Here is a 14,965-nt window from a genome sequence, read left to right on the forward strand (position 1 = left end):
CAAAATTTATTTATTTACAAGCTATACTCTTTCACAGCTGATATTGTAAGGTAAAACCCATGACAAAGCAAGCCCAGGAAGGACATAAATGGAGAAAAGTTCTCTGATTCTTGCCTGAGACAACAGGTAGAGCCTGGCCAGCAGCTGCTCAGGAGCTGCTCTGATGTTTACACCAGGTATTGCATGAAATTAGTACAGGAAGAATGAAATCGTGCATACCCAACTGCAGAGTTGAGTAGGGCACGTGCTTATTTCTCTGTATGTGCACTGTTTATACTGTTCAGGAAATGGATGTCACTTTCCTCAATCCAGCTCTACGAGGCTTAGGTGAGAAGTTAATAGGTATTTTTATGTTTTCTTATAAAGTTTTTCTAGATTTTAGTTAAGGTAGTCTCAGTCTATTAATTGTTGATATTTGTCAAAATAGTAAGTTGAAATAATAATTTGCTTCCCTCCAATGGCTTTAAATTTATAAACTTGATTTTTAGAACCTTGTTGAATAAACATTTGCAAAAAAAGTAACTTCTTCCTTTTTTTTTTTTTTTTCTTTCTTTCTTTCTGTTTGTTTGTTTTTACCTACCCTGGCAGTGTTTCAGAGCACTTTGCTGCAAGGGACCGCCACCACCACGACCTGAATATGACTTGGTTTGCATAGGCCTCACTGGTTCTGGCAAGACAAGTCTTCTATCACAGCTTTGCAGTGAAAGCCTGGAGAATATAGTGTCTACCACAGGTAGGATGTTGCCTTTATTCCATGGTGTGCTGTAATGTTGCCCAAAGGTAACTTCTGAAACTTATAGCAAAGGGTGGTAGAGAACTTCAGCTTAGTTATCTTGCTTTGGAAAGAGTGCCTAATGGATTGCTTTGAAGCTACTACTACTTACTCTTCCAGTGTTTGGTCATACATTGGGGAATATCCATGAATACATACAATTTTGAATGTGTTGAACGTCAAAACATAAATTTTGGTGTAATGAAGTAAAACCATTGGAAACATACAGTAGTAGTGTAGTGTAGACACACATTAGAAGGTTTCTTTATTGTCTTTTTACTTTTGGTTTTTGAGCAGTCTTGTTTTATGGACAGAAAAGAGGAGAATGTGCTATAAAATAGAATGGGACAGTAATGCTCTGAAACTTAAGTTGGTGTATATTTCTTCTCATACTTGGCCAGTACTGCGTTGTGGTATATGCTAGCAATCAAAAGAATAAATGTAATGGAAGTGTTTATTTCTGGTGATAATCATTTCTTTAAGATCAGCAAAGAGGCTTGTTTAAGTAGTAAAGGCAGGTTGTGACCAGAGAATCAATTTACAAAAAGTTTCAGTGGTATTGAGAAGATACATAGAAACAGACACAACAACCACAGCTAAAAGGTATCTTAAGTCAAAAAAAATTGAATATACATGCTGATACAGGTGAACCAGAATGCCCAATACTGAAAAGGGTATTTTAATTAAAAAAAACCCAAAACACACCAAAACAAACAACAAACCTCCCAAAACAAAAAAACAAAACAGCACCAGAAAAAACAGAAACATGTGGATTAAGAAAAAGGAATACCTGGCTACAGAGTTCAGAAAGAGGACAGATTAGGTCATAGAGATGGAAGAAATCTGGTTCTGTGGCCACAGTGATTTACTAAGGTTGATTTGCTGAGGGAACAGATAGTGAGTGTTCTGCAAGTAATTTGTGTTTGTAGTTACATGGCTTTATATTGTAGCTGTGGTTCATGGGCTTGAATTTTATGATTGTCCCATAGCAACCCTAAGTGGTTTTCACTGTATCTTTGTTTAAATTACAAGAACATAAGATTATTTAATACAACTGTAAGTAAACAAATTAAACCAGGTACAAGAAAATACTGGTTTTTTTCTGCGATGAATAATTAACCCATTGCCTTCACAGTGGTGTTATTGCGAATGTTAGAGATCTGACACTTCATTGTGTGGAGAAGGTGTCAATGCCTTACTCAAAAATTTAGAAGGAAATTGTAGAATAATTCAGTCGTCGTCCCCCCCCCGCCCCGAGCTTTATCTTTAGAGTTACCTGGAATTAGTGCAAATTGTACTTGAACAATTTAGACCCTGAAAGAAATAGTAACAGCAATATAAATAGCAGTATAGATCTAGCAAAGGAAATAATGAAAACAGGATTAATTTTAAAATTAAATTTCTTACATGCTTCTAGATAGGTGCAACAAAATGCCATTATTTAGTTAGGCAACTTGAGGAATGGAGAAATTGGGCAGCATCCTAACTAAAATGATGCATATCTAGGCTATTCAGCTTATAATAAATCTACCCATATGTACCATATCTCTGCTGTATGAGAAAATGTTGTTGAGAATCTAAGAATAAAATGTGACAAATTCTCCACTGAGTTTTTCAAACTATAACCTGTGTTTTTGCCTCTCTTATCAACACCACTCAGGTCCCTTCCAGATTTTTCTCCTTTCTAGGGAGAGTTTAGGATTTATTTATTTTAAGACAACAACAAAAATATTTCATAATTGTACCCTTCAGATTTTCTTGCACTTTCCTCTGCTGCATCTAGCACTGACCATGGTTGGAGTACTGCAATATCATACTGGTCTGATCTGGGAGAAAAAATATCTTGTTTCTGTTAAACAAGAGCTAATGAACTCAGAGTAAACCGCATTTTTTTCAAAACTTATTTACTCAATTCATAGGTACATAGTCATGTTGAAACTACTTGTGCTAGATGGAAATAAATTTACTGTTATCTGGACGTTTTATGCTGAAAAAGCAGACATAATTTGTCCTATATAAAGTATTACATACACTTGTATGTATGTATGCACTAAAAATTGATGGATTGCTGGGAGCCTTTCATGTTCTCTTTCTCTTGGCTGTCTGAATTTTCAAAACATACTTTTAAAAAATTTTTTTAGTTCTAAGCATGTAACAGTCTAATAGAGGATTCATAAATGCTTCTAGTGTGCTTGTAACCATTTTAATACATACCACTTAGGTCTGTAAAAGGATCTTTCTGTTAATAACATTTATATACAGGATTAATAGTCTCGGTGTAACCAAAACCTGTAAAGTTTAAATGGAAGAAAAGTGATTTGAATTGCATGTTGTCTTCCACATCTCCTAAAAATTGCAGAAGGATCACTTCATATTATTAGTAGGCTGAAAACTGCATTAAAAGATGGCTTTATAAAGGTATATTCAGTACTAACTCCTTACCAAATGGTAGATAGCCTGGATGGAAGTTTTGTGCTGATTTTTATGTGTGCCAGCTATTTAATAGTATCACTGCAAATTTTATTGCTCATACTGATTCATTCTGCCTCCCGCCCCGCCCCCCGAATTAATATTTTTAAACATCATATTGAAACAGAATTTCATATGCAAAATCCTGGTTCTTGATGAAAAAGTAGTCTTTTCTGAATGTATGCAATTGATTTCAAATGGCGTCTTTAACTTACTAATACTCTGTATTTCTGTTCTTAGGTTTTAGTATAAAAGCTGTGCCATTCCAGAATGCCATCTTGAACATAAAAGAACTTGGAGGTATAGCATTTATTTATTTGATTATAAAAACATGCAGTGTCTTGATCTCATCATACCAAATGGTTAGTTTTTTAAAATTTAAAAATGATAAATCAGTGTGGCTGGAATTTAAAACCTGTGTTTCACCACAGCAGATAAAGTTGAGAAAAATTGTACAGGTGCTGACTACAAAGAACAAAAAGTAAAAAGCAGGAAGAGCAGAAGGCGTGTAAGTGTGATGTATCTCCTTAATGTAATTTCTTGGATTGCAGTGGTTAAGTTATGCAGAAATACACACTGGACTGTAACTGTACTACGGCTCACATGGCAGCTCAAAGAGGTGCATTCCCTGTGTTTATTGTACGTATAAGCTTTTACTTAGAAGCACTGGCTCACGTAACTGAACATTTGGCAAAACCAATATACTTGCTGCACCACTGAAAGCGTTGCAGAGGCAGCCAACTTCCAATGAGTTACATTCTTTGAGATTTAATTTCTTGTAGGATTTATTGGGTTTTGAAGGGATAGTTGTTACGTAGTTGTGGGTTTTTAATTGTCTGTATACAGGTAAGCTATTTGGCTGCCCAGTTCTGACCCTGAGTCTTAAGTGATCAAGAGGTAGCTCTGTTAAAAGGAGGAAAACGCTCTCCTAATGAGAGTTCTTGTGGAGTCTAATTTCATATATGGTTCTTCTAATTAAAAAACCACATAGATCTTCTTTATATTCTAGAATTTCTGTAGGTCTTCTTTATTATCTATGTAAATATAGTAGAAGGAATCTTGATCTTCATTAGATTTTCAGCAAGGTTGAAACCTCTCTTAAATGCTCTGAGGTAGATGTTACCTTGGTTCTTGAAGGAAGTTTCATGAGATCAAATCAAGTTTCATGATGGCTGTCTTATCTGAAACTTTCAAGAAGGCTTTACGATAAGCAGGTATTAAAAAGATAGCATTTCCTCTTTACTACCATTGCTCCATGGATTTAAACATACGTGTTTTTGTTTGAGCCTGTATCCTGTAAAAGGAACAGAAATTTTCTTTGATAAAGGGACCACTCCACAGGGATAGTGTTGCTTCTGCTTGAATGTGTTGTCTGCATAATGTGCATTTAGGTCACTTTTTGAAATTTTTTTTAAATAGGGTGAATCATTTGCAGCCCAGTTTATACATTTGGCTGCCTAATCTCTATGAAATATATAATTTGTATAGGTAAATGCAGTTTTTGCATCAGGAATTGAATCTGAGTATTCCATAGCAGATCCTGGTTAAAGTCTCTTCCTTAACCTTTGCTGATTATACAACTTATATTTTATGCAGGTATGTGTGTTATGAGAAACCTTATCTCAGTGGAGTGCTTTGTCTCATGACAAGATGTCCTGAAGTAATCCAGAATATTTGATTTGTTTTTTTCATCAATTTATCTCCTCCCAAAGACAGAATGATTGTCAGAATTTTTTTTTACTCCACCTTTTTATTTCTTTTCCCTTTAACTATGGGTGTTTACATGTCTGTACTTAGAAATGGTGTCATCTATTTTTTCTATGAGACACTGGAGAAGAATGCTAATTCTGATAGCTTTTCATTGCCTAGGTGAGGGACCTGAGGCAAGCTTCCAAAAATTTTTCTTCCAAAAGCTGGTGGTCATCATTTAGTCTTCTAGTTGAGAGATGTGTTCCTATTTGATGAAGGTTAAACCTGAGCTTTCTGGAGTATGGATGGTTTCTCTCTTGCTGCTGTATGAAAGTAAAGAAAAGCAGTTTACATATTTAATCACTGCTAAATTTTAATCTGGAATTTCTGCCTCTGATGTTGAAACCTACGTTTTTGTTCTTATTCCTGGTTTTTGCCTTCAGTTGTTATGGTCTTGTTATCTTAAGTTCTCTTTACTGTATTACGGAGGTCTTGTCCAGATGTTCAATCTTGGAAACTTGGAGGAAGGTAGAAAGGCACATGTTTTTAACAACTACTGTCTGATGTTGCATGTTGTTCAAAGGGTGAACATATAGTTCTAATTTTTGGTACTCTGTTTTAAAATTGTCTTTTAGGTTTAGGTAACTGAAGGCTTCATATGTCTTTGTCCAGCAATGTATTATCAGCTGATATTTAAAAAACTTACAGCAGAAGTCATACTGTTTAAGGCTCTTATATTCAGCAGCCAAGCAGTTAAGTGAAACAGATGCTGACTGCATAGTATACTTTTTGTTTGGTTGAAGCAGTATTCTTTCTCAAGGTCAAAGATGGTGCTAGTTTTTACTGTACTGGTTGCCTTCTGGAGCTGCTAATGAAGCCAAGTTTTACTTCTTCATTTCTGTGGGGATTGTAATTTTTCAGGTAAAGTGCTTAGAAAACAGTCTCTCTTCTTTTGTCTCTTCCTGGTCTGATTATCTCTTCGTCAGCCTTTAGGATTAGGGACATGGAGCATTTGCTGTGCAATTTTAGCAGAAGTTTTTCTTTTGAAGTACGTGATACTAGAATTATTTTTTTAAAAAAATAATCCTGTTTCTGATTTTTTTTTTTTTTAATTTTGTTTGTTTCCTAAGCCAGGCTTCCTCATACCAGAAAATAAGGTTTTTCTCTAATTTCATAACTGTTGAATGTTTTGTTTAAAATTTGATCCCAAATAAGTAAAAATATTTATATAGCTTTCAAGTCAAATATAGGCCTGCTTGAATGACTTGAAAAGGAGGTCTTGTTTTATTTACTGACCAAGTTGAACTGCCTATTCTCTTAAGTTTCTATTTTGCTATACCAATAAGCCCTTCCTGCTCTGTGAAAAATGAAAAAACCCTACCCTTTCCTTTCAAAAAATCTAGTCCATAAAATAAGGCTGCTGTTTCACATGGGCACCAGTGATAGAGCCAGGAGCAGTCTGAGGAGTATCAGGAAGGATTATAGAGCCCTGGGAGTGGTGGTAAAGGACTCTGGAGCACAGGTAGGTTTTTTCATCAGTCCACCTGGTCAAAGGCAAGGGATTTGAAAGGGCCAGTCAAATCTGGTGAATCAACAAATAGTTGAAGAACTGGTGCCACAGCCAGAGGTTCAGCTACTTAGACCATCGAAATTGCTTTGGGAAACCTGGTCCACTGGGGGCTGATGGGGTCCCTCTGTCAGAGAAGGGGAAGAGCATCTTTGGTCATAGGCTTGCCAAGCTGGTGAAGAGGGCTTCAAACTAAAGTTGCCAGGAGAGGGGAACTTCAATCCATCCCACTCCTATCAGTTTGATTCCAGTGCCGGCAATAGATGCCCAGAGCCTGGAGAGGGTTCACAGGTCAGCAGGAGAGCACCTGAAGAGCAGCACATAGGAATTCCAGCCAGAAAGTCAGCTTCATCGGGGGCCCAACTTAAACACCTCTATGTAAATGCATGTAGAATGGGAAATAAACAAGAGGAGTTAGAGATGTGCACACGCCTGCAGGGCTACGATCTTATTGGTAGGACAGAGACATGGTGGGATGGCTCCTATGATTGGAATGGAAGGATACAGATGCTTTAGGAAGAATAGGCAGGGGAGACATGGAGGGGGTGTTGTCCTCTATGTCAGTGACCAGCTGGAGTGCATGGAGCTCCGTCTGGGGATGGGTGAGGATCTGACCGAGAGCTTATGGGTCAGGATTAAAGGGAGGGCAGGGACAGGTGACATTATAGTGGGGGTCTGCTACAGGCCACCCGGCTAGGAAGACTGAGTGGGCGAGGCCCTCTGTAGACAGGTAGGAACAGCGTCATGTTCACAAGCCCTGGCCCTCATGAGGGACTTCAACCACTGTGATATCTGTTGAAGGGACAACACAGCAGGGCACAAGCAACCCAGGAGGTTCCTGGAATGCATTGATAACAACTTCCTTCTCCAATGAGGAGAGGTGCTATGCTGGACCTTGTTCTCACCAACAAGGAGGGGCTGGTGGGGAATGTCAAGCTCAAGGGCAGCCTTGGCTGCAGTGACCATGAAATGGTGGAGTTCAAGATCCTTAGGGCAGTGAGGAGGGCACACAGCAAGCTTGCTACACTGGACTTGGAGAGCATACTTTGGCCTCTTCAGGGATTTGGTTGGTGGAGTACCATGGGATAAAGTCCTGGAGGCAAGTGGGCCCAAGAAAGCTGTTTAATATTCAAGGGTCACCTCCGCCAAGCTCAAGAAAGAGGAAGTCAGGCAAAAATGCCAGGAGGCCTGCATGGATGAACAAGGAGTTCCTGGACAAAGTCAAACACAAAAAGGAGGCCTACAGAGGGTAGAAGCAAGGGCAGGTAGCCTGGGAAGAATACAGAGAAATTGTCTGAGCAGCCAGGCATCAGGTTAGGAAAGCTGAAGCTCCGATAGAATTAAATCTGGTCAGGGACGTCAAGGTCAACAAGAAAAGCTTCTATAGGTATGTTGGTGATAAAAAGAAGGCTAGGGAAAATGTGGGCCCTTTCTGGAAGGAAATGAGAGACCTTGTTACCTGTGACGTGGAGAAGGCTGAGGTGTTCAGTGACTTTTGCCTCAGTCTTCACCAGCAAGTGCTCCAGCCACACTGCTCAAGTCACAAAAGGCGAAGGCAGGGACTGGGAGAATGAAGAACTGCCCAGCATAGGAGATCAGGTTCGAGACCACCTAAGGAACCTGAAGGTACACAAGTCTATGGGACCTGATGAGATGCATTCACAGGTCCTGAGGGAACTGGCGGATGAAGTGGCTAAGCCACTGTCGCAGAAACACTAGACCGACAGCAATATATTTTAAAAGTAAATTTTCTTTAATGGTATCAAAATGTAATGGTCAAATTGAACAGGAATGTTACGTTGTATTGAGATATAACAGCCAGACTGGATGGGAATATTAGGTTGTAAACATTGCGACAAACACAACTTATTTACAGGTTGGTTCAGGATGTCAGTTGGGAGCTATAACTACATGAACAATAACTAAATCTGAGCTTAGAATGATGACTTAAAATGCGCGTATCTCTCACCAGAATGGTGAGGCACTCAGTCCTGGGGAGTTTCCTTAGATGGTGTCCCAATCTAAGGGGAGAGTCTCTGACTGCAGATGCAGTCAGACTGCAGATGGAAATGTCCCTTGACCGAGGTGTTTCATTGGCCAAGGGCCTTGTTTGTTGACTGAAGGGCCTTGCCTTTCCTATCCCTTGCCCGAGGTGTGTACATGATGGTCGTCACTGGTAGAGGTGTGTACATGACCACAGTCACCATGAGGGCTGGGCAGCTCGACCCCCAAACTGTGGCTTCTTGTTTTAACTCTTTCTTTTCAGTGGTCAAGAAGTTTCGGTCTTTATTGGGGTGGATGCACCTGCTGCAGCCACTGTACATCATATTTAAGAAGTCGTGGCAATCTGGGGAAGTTCCCACTGATTGGAAAAGGAAAACATAACCCACATTTTCACAAAGGGAAAAAAGGAAGACCCGCGCAACTACGGGCTAGTCATTCTCACCTCTGTGCCTGGCAAGGTCATGGAGCAGATCCTCCTAGAAACTATGCTAGGGCACATGGAAAATAAGGAGGTGATTGGTGACAGCCAAGATAGCTTCACTGAGGGCAAATCATGCCTGACAAATTTGGTGGCCTTCTGTGACAGGCCTTCTACCTACAGCGTTGGTGGATAAGGGAAGAGCAACTGACATCATCTATGTGGGCTTGTGCAAAGCATTTGGCAATGTCCCACATGACATCCTTGTCTCTAAATTGGAGAGACATGGATTTGACGGATGGACCAGTTGATGGATAAGGAATTGACTGGATGGCTGCATTCAAAGAGTTGTGGTCAACAGCTCGATGTCTGAGTAGAGACCAGTGATGAGTGGCGTTCCTCAGGGATCAGTATTGGGGCCAGCACTGTTTAACATCTTGGTGACATGGACAGTGGGGTTGAGCGCACCCTCAGCAAGTTTGCCAATGACACCAAGCTGTGTGGTGTGGTCAACACACTGGAGGGAAGGGGTGCCATCCAGAGAGACCTTGACAGGCTTGAGAGATGGACCTATGCAAACCTCACGAAGTTCAACAAGGCCAAGTGCAAGGTCCTGCACATGGGTCAGGGCAACCCCAAACACAAATACAGGCTGTACAGTGAAGGGATTGAGAGCAGCCCTGCGGAGAAGGACCTAGGGGTGTTGGTTGGTGAGAAGCTCAACGTGGCCCAACAATGTGCACTCTGCATTCTGGGCTGCATCAAAAGAAGTGTAACCAGCTGGTCAAGGGAGGTGATTCTCCCCCTCTACTCTGCTCTCATGAGACCCACACCTGCAGTACTGCGTTCAGTTCTGGGGCCCCCAACATAAGAAGGATGTGGACCTGTTGGAGTGAGTCCAGAGGAGGGCCACAAAGACGATCAGAGGGCTGAAGCAGCTCTCATATGAAGACAGGCTGAGAGAGTTGGCGTTGTTCAGCCTGGAGAAGAGAGGGCTCCAAGGGAGACCTTGTCGTGGCCTCCCAGTACCTAATGGGAGCCTACAAGAAAGCCAGAGAGGGCTTTTTATAAAGGCATGTAGTGATAGGACAAAGGGTAATGACTTTAAACCAAAAGAGCATAGATTTAGATCAGATGTAAGAAGAAGTTCTTGACTATGAGGGTGGTGAGGCAGTGGAACAGGTTGCCCAGAGAAGTTGTGGATGCCTCCTCTCTGGAAGTGTCCAAGGCCAGGTTGGATGGGGCTTTGAGCAACTTGGTCTAGTGGAAGGTGTCCCTGCCCCTCCCCATGGCAGTGGGGTTGGAACTAGGTTATCTTTAAGGTCCCTTCCAACCCAAACCATTCTATGATTCTGTCAATGTGTGTGATTTAGATTACTATGAAGATGTGCTATGCCCTTGTCCACATTCTCTCAGTATGTACTTTTACCAGGATAACTCACCTAAGTAGTGGTATAGAAAGAAATTACAGATTTGATGATTTCTTGTTACAGTGCAGCGGTGTCTGGTGGGAACTAAGGATGAAATTGTGTACAATGAACATAGAGGAGAATGGGGAAAGACTGGAAAAATAAGGCAGATGGTAACAGTTGTTCAGAAGGTTCTAAGTGTTTTGCTGAACAAAGTTTTGGGTGCTGAATGCCGAGGCTTATTCTCAAGACAGATACTGAAGGTGCAAAGGAAATAAGAAGGTTTTTCTTTGGTTTTAACAAATTCCAACCTGGAGAAACAGTACCTGAAACCACCATTTATTCAGTGTGTTTATTCAGTCATTTGCTGTTGTAATGCTGTTAAAACAGAATGTGAAGTCATGGTGTCTGTTGTGAGGTAGATACTTGTTCAGGCCTAAATCAAGATTTTAGGTCCATTCTGGAGGTCTGTTACAGGGGTTTTTTTTTAATAATTCTATTTTATAATTTAGTTTGCTATCTTTTAAATGCAGGCTTAGAAACTACTGGTGAGATGCCAAATACCGAGCCTGGTCAAATTTAAAAGAATGATTCTGGGTGTGAACAGCTCGTTTTCTTCTTACCAATTTTAAAAATACTAAACGTGTTATAGGGTTTAGTAACATTCTCTGGTTTATGTACTAAACGTTTTTGTAATCCACCCAAAGGCCTTCTTCACAAGCATAGAGATTCAACATGTTGTATAGTCATCTTTGAAACTTCATTTAAGACAAAATGTCGTAAATGCTTAGCAAGAACGGAGTGGTTAATATCCGGGATGATTGAGGCTCCAGTTGGTTGAGCATGCCCAGGAGAAGAGAGATAGCTGTCCTCCCCACTGCTATTCCTTCTTAAGCTTCATGACCAAAGTCATAAATTCACATTCTTAGGCCAGCTATATTAATTTTCTAGGTGAGAGCTTGAGAACAAATAACTTTAAATACTATTGGTTAAACAAAGCATGCGTATTTTGCCTTACTTTGGAAGTTTTTCCTCCTCTTATGCTCTGTGAAGGTAGAGGGGTGTACTGAACACCCTTCTAGCAATGTACCCTGGAAGAGCAGCTAAAATTTAATCTAATTAGTCATCAGAAAACTGACCCCACAGGTAAATGCCAGCCTAAGTCATCTTCATAGGGACAAACTAACACAAAGCAGTAAAATCTTTGTACTGTATTTGACTACAAGGCAGCTGACATCTGACATCTCTACAAAATCTGGTTGTGGAGTACGTGCAATGCCATCTGTGACATAGCTGCATCTAACAGTTCACAGAACATCTTAGCAGATGAAATTTTTAGATGACCCTGATAAGCTGTCCAAGCTGTGAGTCGCACAGAGACATTCAGCTTCCCAAAGCATTAAAGTTAGATCTGTTTGGTATCAATCATACTCAGCCTGCTGTTCAAATGGTGCCTAAGCCCAGGCTCCGTCATGTAGTTTCCTCATTTCATAGATAAGAGAGATCATTTACACCTGCTTATGGATCTCATTAACATGAGTCCTGAGGAACGTCTGATAAGAAATCAGCATAGCGATCTTTCCACTGTTCTTTGGAAATACTGTTCTTTCTCTACAATTAGATTTTTATGGTGTGACTAGACAACCCACTGCCTATCTTACTCAAAATAAGTAGGAGCCGTGCAAGCAATGCCTATCAAAGCTGTGTACAATATGATATGATAAGGAAAACACAAAATTTCCTAGTGGAAATTTTTTGTGGGGTGGGGGCCTTGTTATTTTTGTTGATGGGATGTTTTGTGGAGAGAAAAATAGAACCTGTGGTTTGCTAGAAAGTCTCTTGTCTCCTGTTGGACTTGCAACTCTATTTTCTTCAGGCTGAATCAAAGGTCAGACTGTAGCAGCCTAGTTTAGCATCAGAAATGATACCTACATTTTATAAACTCCCCCCCCAAGCAAAAAAAAAGTTTTTAGTTTTGATTCTAGACAGAAAAGGCCTTGATCCTTTCAAAAGGCTAAAGTGGATTCAGACTTTTGTGAACCAGTCAGCAGAAGGGCTGAACAGACAGAAGTACACAGGTATGGTAGACTTGCTGCTTTCTTTATATGCCTGCTAATCTTAAGTGCCATAGAGTAAGATGCATTTTGAGCTTTCTTTGAGATTACCTGCACTGTTACCAAAGGGGTGACTGCAGCTCAGAGGAGGGTAGGTATGAGCCTTGCTGGGTGTTGGCAGCAGTTATCAGCTTGGGTTATCAGCAGTTATCACTGGTTCTGAGATCCTGGCTGTTGCTGAGTCGTCCAGCGGAGGCAGTAGAAGGGGCAGAGATGGGGTAATGGGTAGACAGGGAACTGGCAGATTATTTTCTTGTTGCCAGCCTTTCTTTGCTGGCCCTAGAGGACTTACTGTGTGATTGTGCCTTTAAAAAAGAAGTTTAAAAAAAAAAAAAAAGAAGAAAAAAAAAGCAGGGGTGATTTTGAGAATGGCTGTCATACATGAAGTCCAGTTTAGCACGGTGTGCCACCTGCTGCAGACTCTTTGAGAAATGTTAGAGCATATTGCAGGGCATGTATTTCCTTATCTTCCTTTTGAAATAATCTGTAAGATTTTTTTAAAAGAACTTTTAAAATGGCCTGTCTGTTCCTGATGAGAACAGGAGATTTTTATTTCAGATTGTGGGTTTCATTTTAAGATGGTAGTAAGATATACACACACCTAAGTAGATCAAACTGACTTTCTGCAGGCAAGTGTAAATATGGTGTTTTTAAAATTTCCAAGTGCTTGCAACCTAAATATTTTTGTAACAGTTTCAGATATCAGAGTAGGTGGAGATTCAGTGTTAGAGACAGCACTCAAGTTAGCAAATAGGGAAAATACTGAAGACTTGACTTCCAGATTAATCTCACTGGGGAAGCCTGGAAAGCAGACAAGAGATGACAGAGATGGTTTCCATAAACTTCAGTTTGATAAGAAAAACAAGAATAAGCGCAATAAACTTATGTGTATTTCTGATTTTTGTATATATTGAATATAAAGGCAGAAGATTTATTCCTCAACATTTTTTTTTCTTTTCTGTTATGCTGTTTGTTCAGATTGTTGTTGAATTGCTGCAGTGAATATAGCTGATCTAACAATCTCAAAATGTTCTCTTTCAGGAAAAAACCCGCCAATTTCCTGCTGCCATGCTTTGTGTATGATTGCAGGAGTGCACTGCCTGAAGGGCTAGGGAAAGGAGGCTGGGATCACTTGGTCTTAAACCCTAGGAAGCAAAAGTCCTGGGACTTTTGAGTCTTGAGGAAGATTTTTGGTTTAGCATCTGTATTGCTGCTTAACTCTACGCAGTAGCAATACAAAATATCCATTGAAGGGTGACTGACATTATACCTGTGGGAAGCTTCTGTATTTGTGTGTGGATGTGTCTGTGGACAAATTGCATGTACATACAAAGTGGGTATCTTAGGATTTATAACTTTATTTGTAATAAAAAGGATCTAACAGGTTGAAAAATAACTAGTGTTTAAAAAACAACAACAAAAAAATCTATATGCTGTATTTATTCAAAGGGAGTATTGGAAGACCTAAATAGAGAGTATGCTCAAGATAGATAAGGAGCAGCCACATCTCTTAAAAATGTGTTAAGATTTCCAAGATTTTAGGCATTTTCCTGATTACCTAAGAACACATGCTGGTTTTCCTTGTGAGGAAATGATGGGAAGTGAAGTTATAAACCCTATGTAGATTTGGAAACAGTTATTTCAAAATTCTTTTCATAAAGTTTTCTTGGGGCAAGAGGGTAGGGTGTACTTACAGATTTTGCAAGAACGGACAAGATTTCTTTTTCCCTTCTCTTCCTTCTTACTGCCCCACTCATGGGCCAGTCTTTCACACAAAAAGATTTTGTGGCATGGTTGACATATTTCTTGGCATCTTTTCACCTTTTTGCTAATTAGAAGTTGCCTGTTTAATAGCAGTAGAGGAATTATCTGTGTAATTTTTTAATCAACTATAAAACTTTCAAAATAAGTAGGTGTCTTTATTTCAGGTGAGTGGATGTTATATTTGAAGTGGTAGAAAAACCGGCAGGCTACATTCTTTCATGGCCTAGGTTAGCTGGTTTTGGTGGGAAGGAAAAAAAGTTCTTCCCTGGATTTGAGACTATAACTTCTCCAGCGCTGTGATGTATTTTGAGGTGAACAAGAGCTTTCATGTGCAGGCTAGGCTATCTTGAAGCAAGGGCTGCGTGACATTCATTGTGCTCTCAATGGAGACTTGCTGCAAGTTTGACAAGTAACAAATTTGACACCTTGAAATTCCTTTCAGTGAATTTTCTCTGTAATGCTATGTTCTGTTCTCCTGAAAGTACTGAAAAGGAGGAAAGTGAAGGTAGCCCCAAGCTGCTGTGAATGAAGATGTAAATGGAAGTATTCATAGTTGAAAGGAGGATTTGCAGGTCTTCATTTTGTGTAATATTTACAGGAGTGCATAATTGTGCAGCCTGTTTTAGAGGTGTATTACACTGCACATAACTTTCAAACTCCTGCCCCCAGCTCCAAGGGGCATTTGAGAGGGTACTGTTGGCACTGATGCAAATCATAAATGGTGTTAATGTGGACACACTATACCATTGGCTGATAATC

The 14,965-nt window shown here is 40.0% G+C and overlaps 1 protein-coding gene across 1 annotated transcript in view; it reads left to right on the forward strand.

The window, feature by feature from the left end:
• ARL15 (ADP ribosylation factor like GTPase 15) overlaps positions 1–14,965 on the forward strand; it is a 214,680-nt gene that overhangs the window by 65,367 nt on the left and 134,348 nt on the right. Inside the window, exons 3-4 of the mRNA XM_049794747.1 lie at positions 589–733; positions 3,482–3,541. Coding sequence (XP_049650704.1) covers positions 589–733; positions 3,482–3,541 — 205 coding nt within the window. The remainder of the gene's footprint in view (positions 1–588; positions 734–3,481; positions 3,542–14,965) is intronic.

This window comes from Accipiter gentilis, chromosome Z (assembly GCF_929443795.1).
Source record: "Accipiter gentilis chromosome Z, bAccGen1.1, whole genome shotgun sequence".
Taxonomy (NCBI): Eukaryota; Metazoa; Chordata; class Aves; order Accipitriformes; family Accipitridae; genus Astur; species Astur gentilis.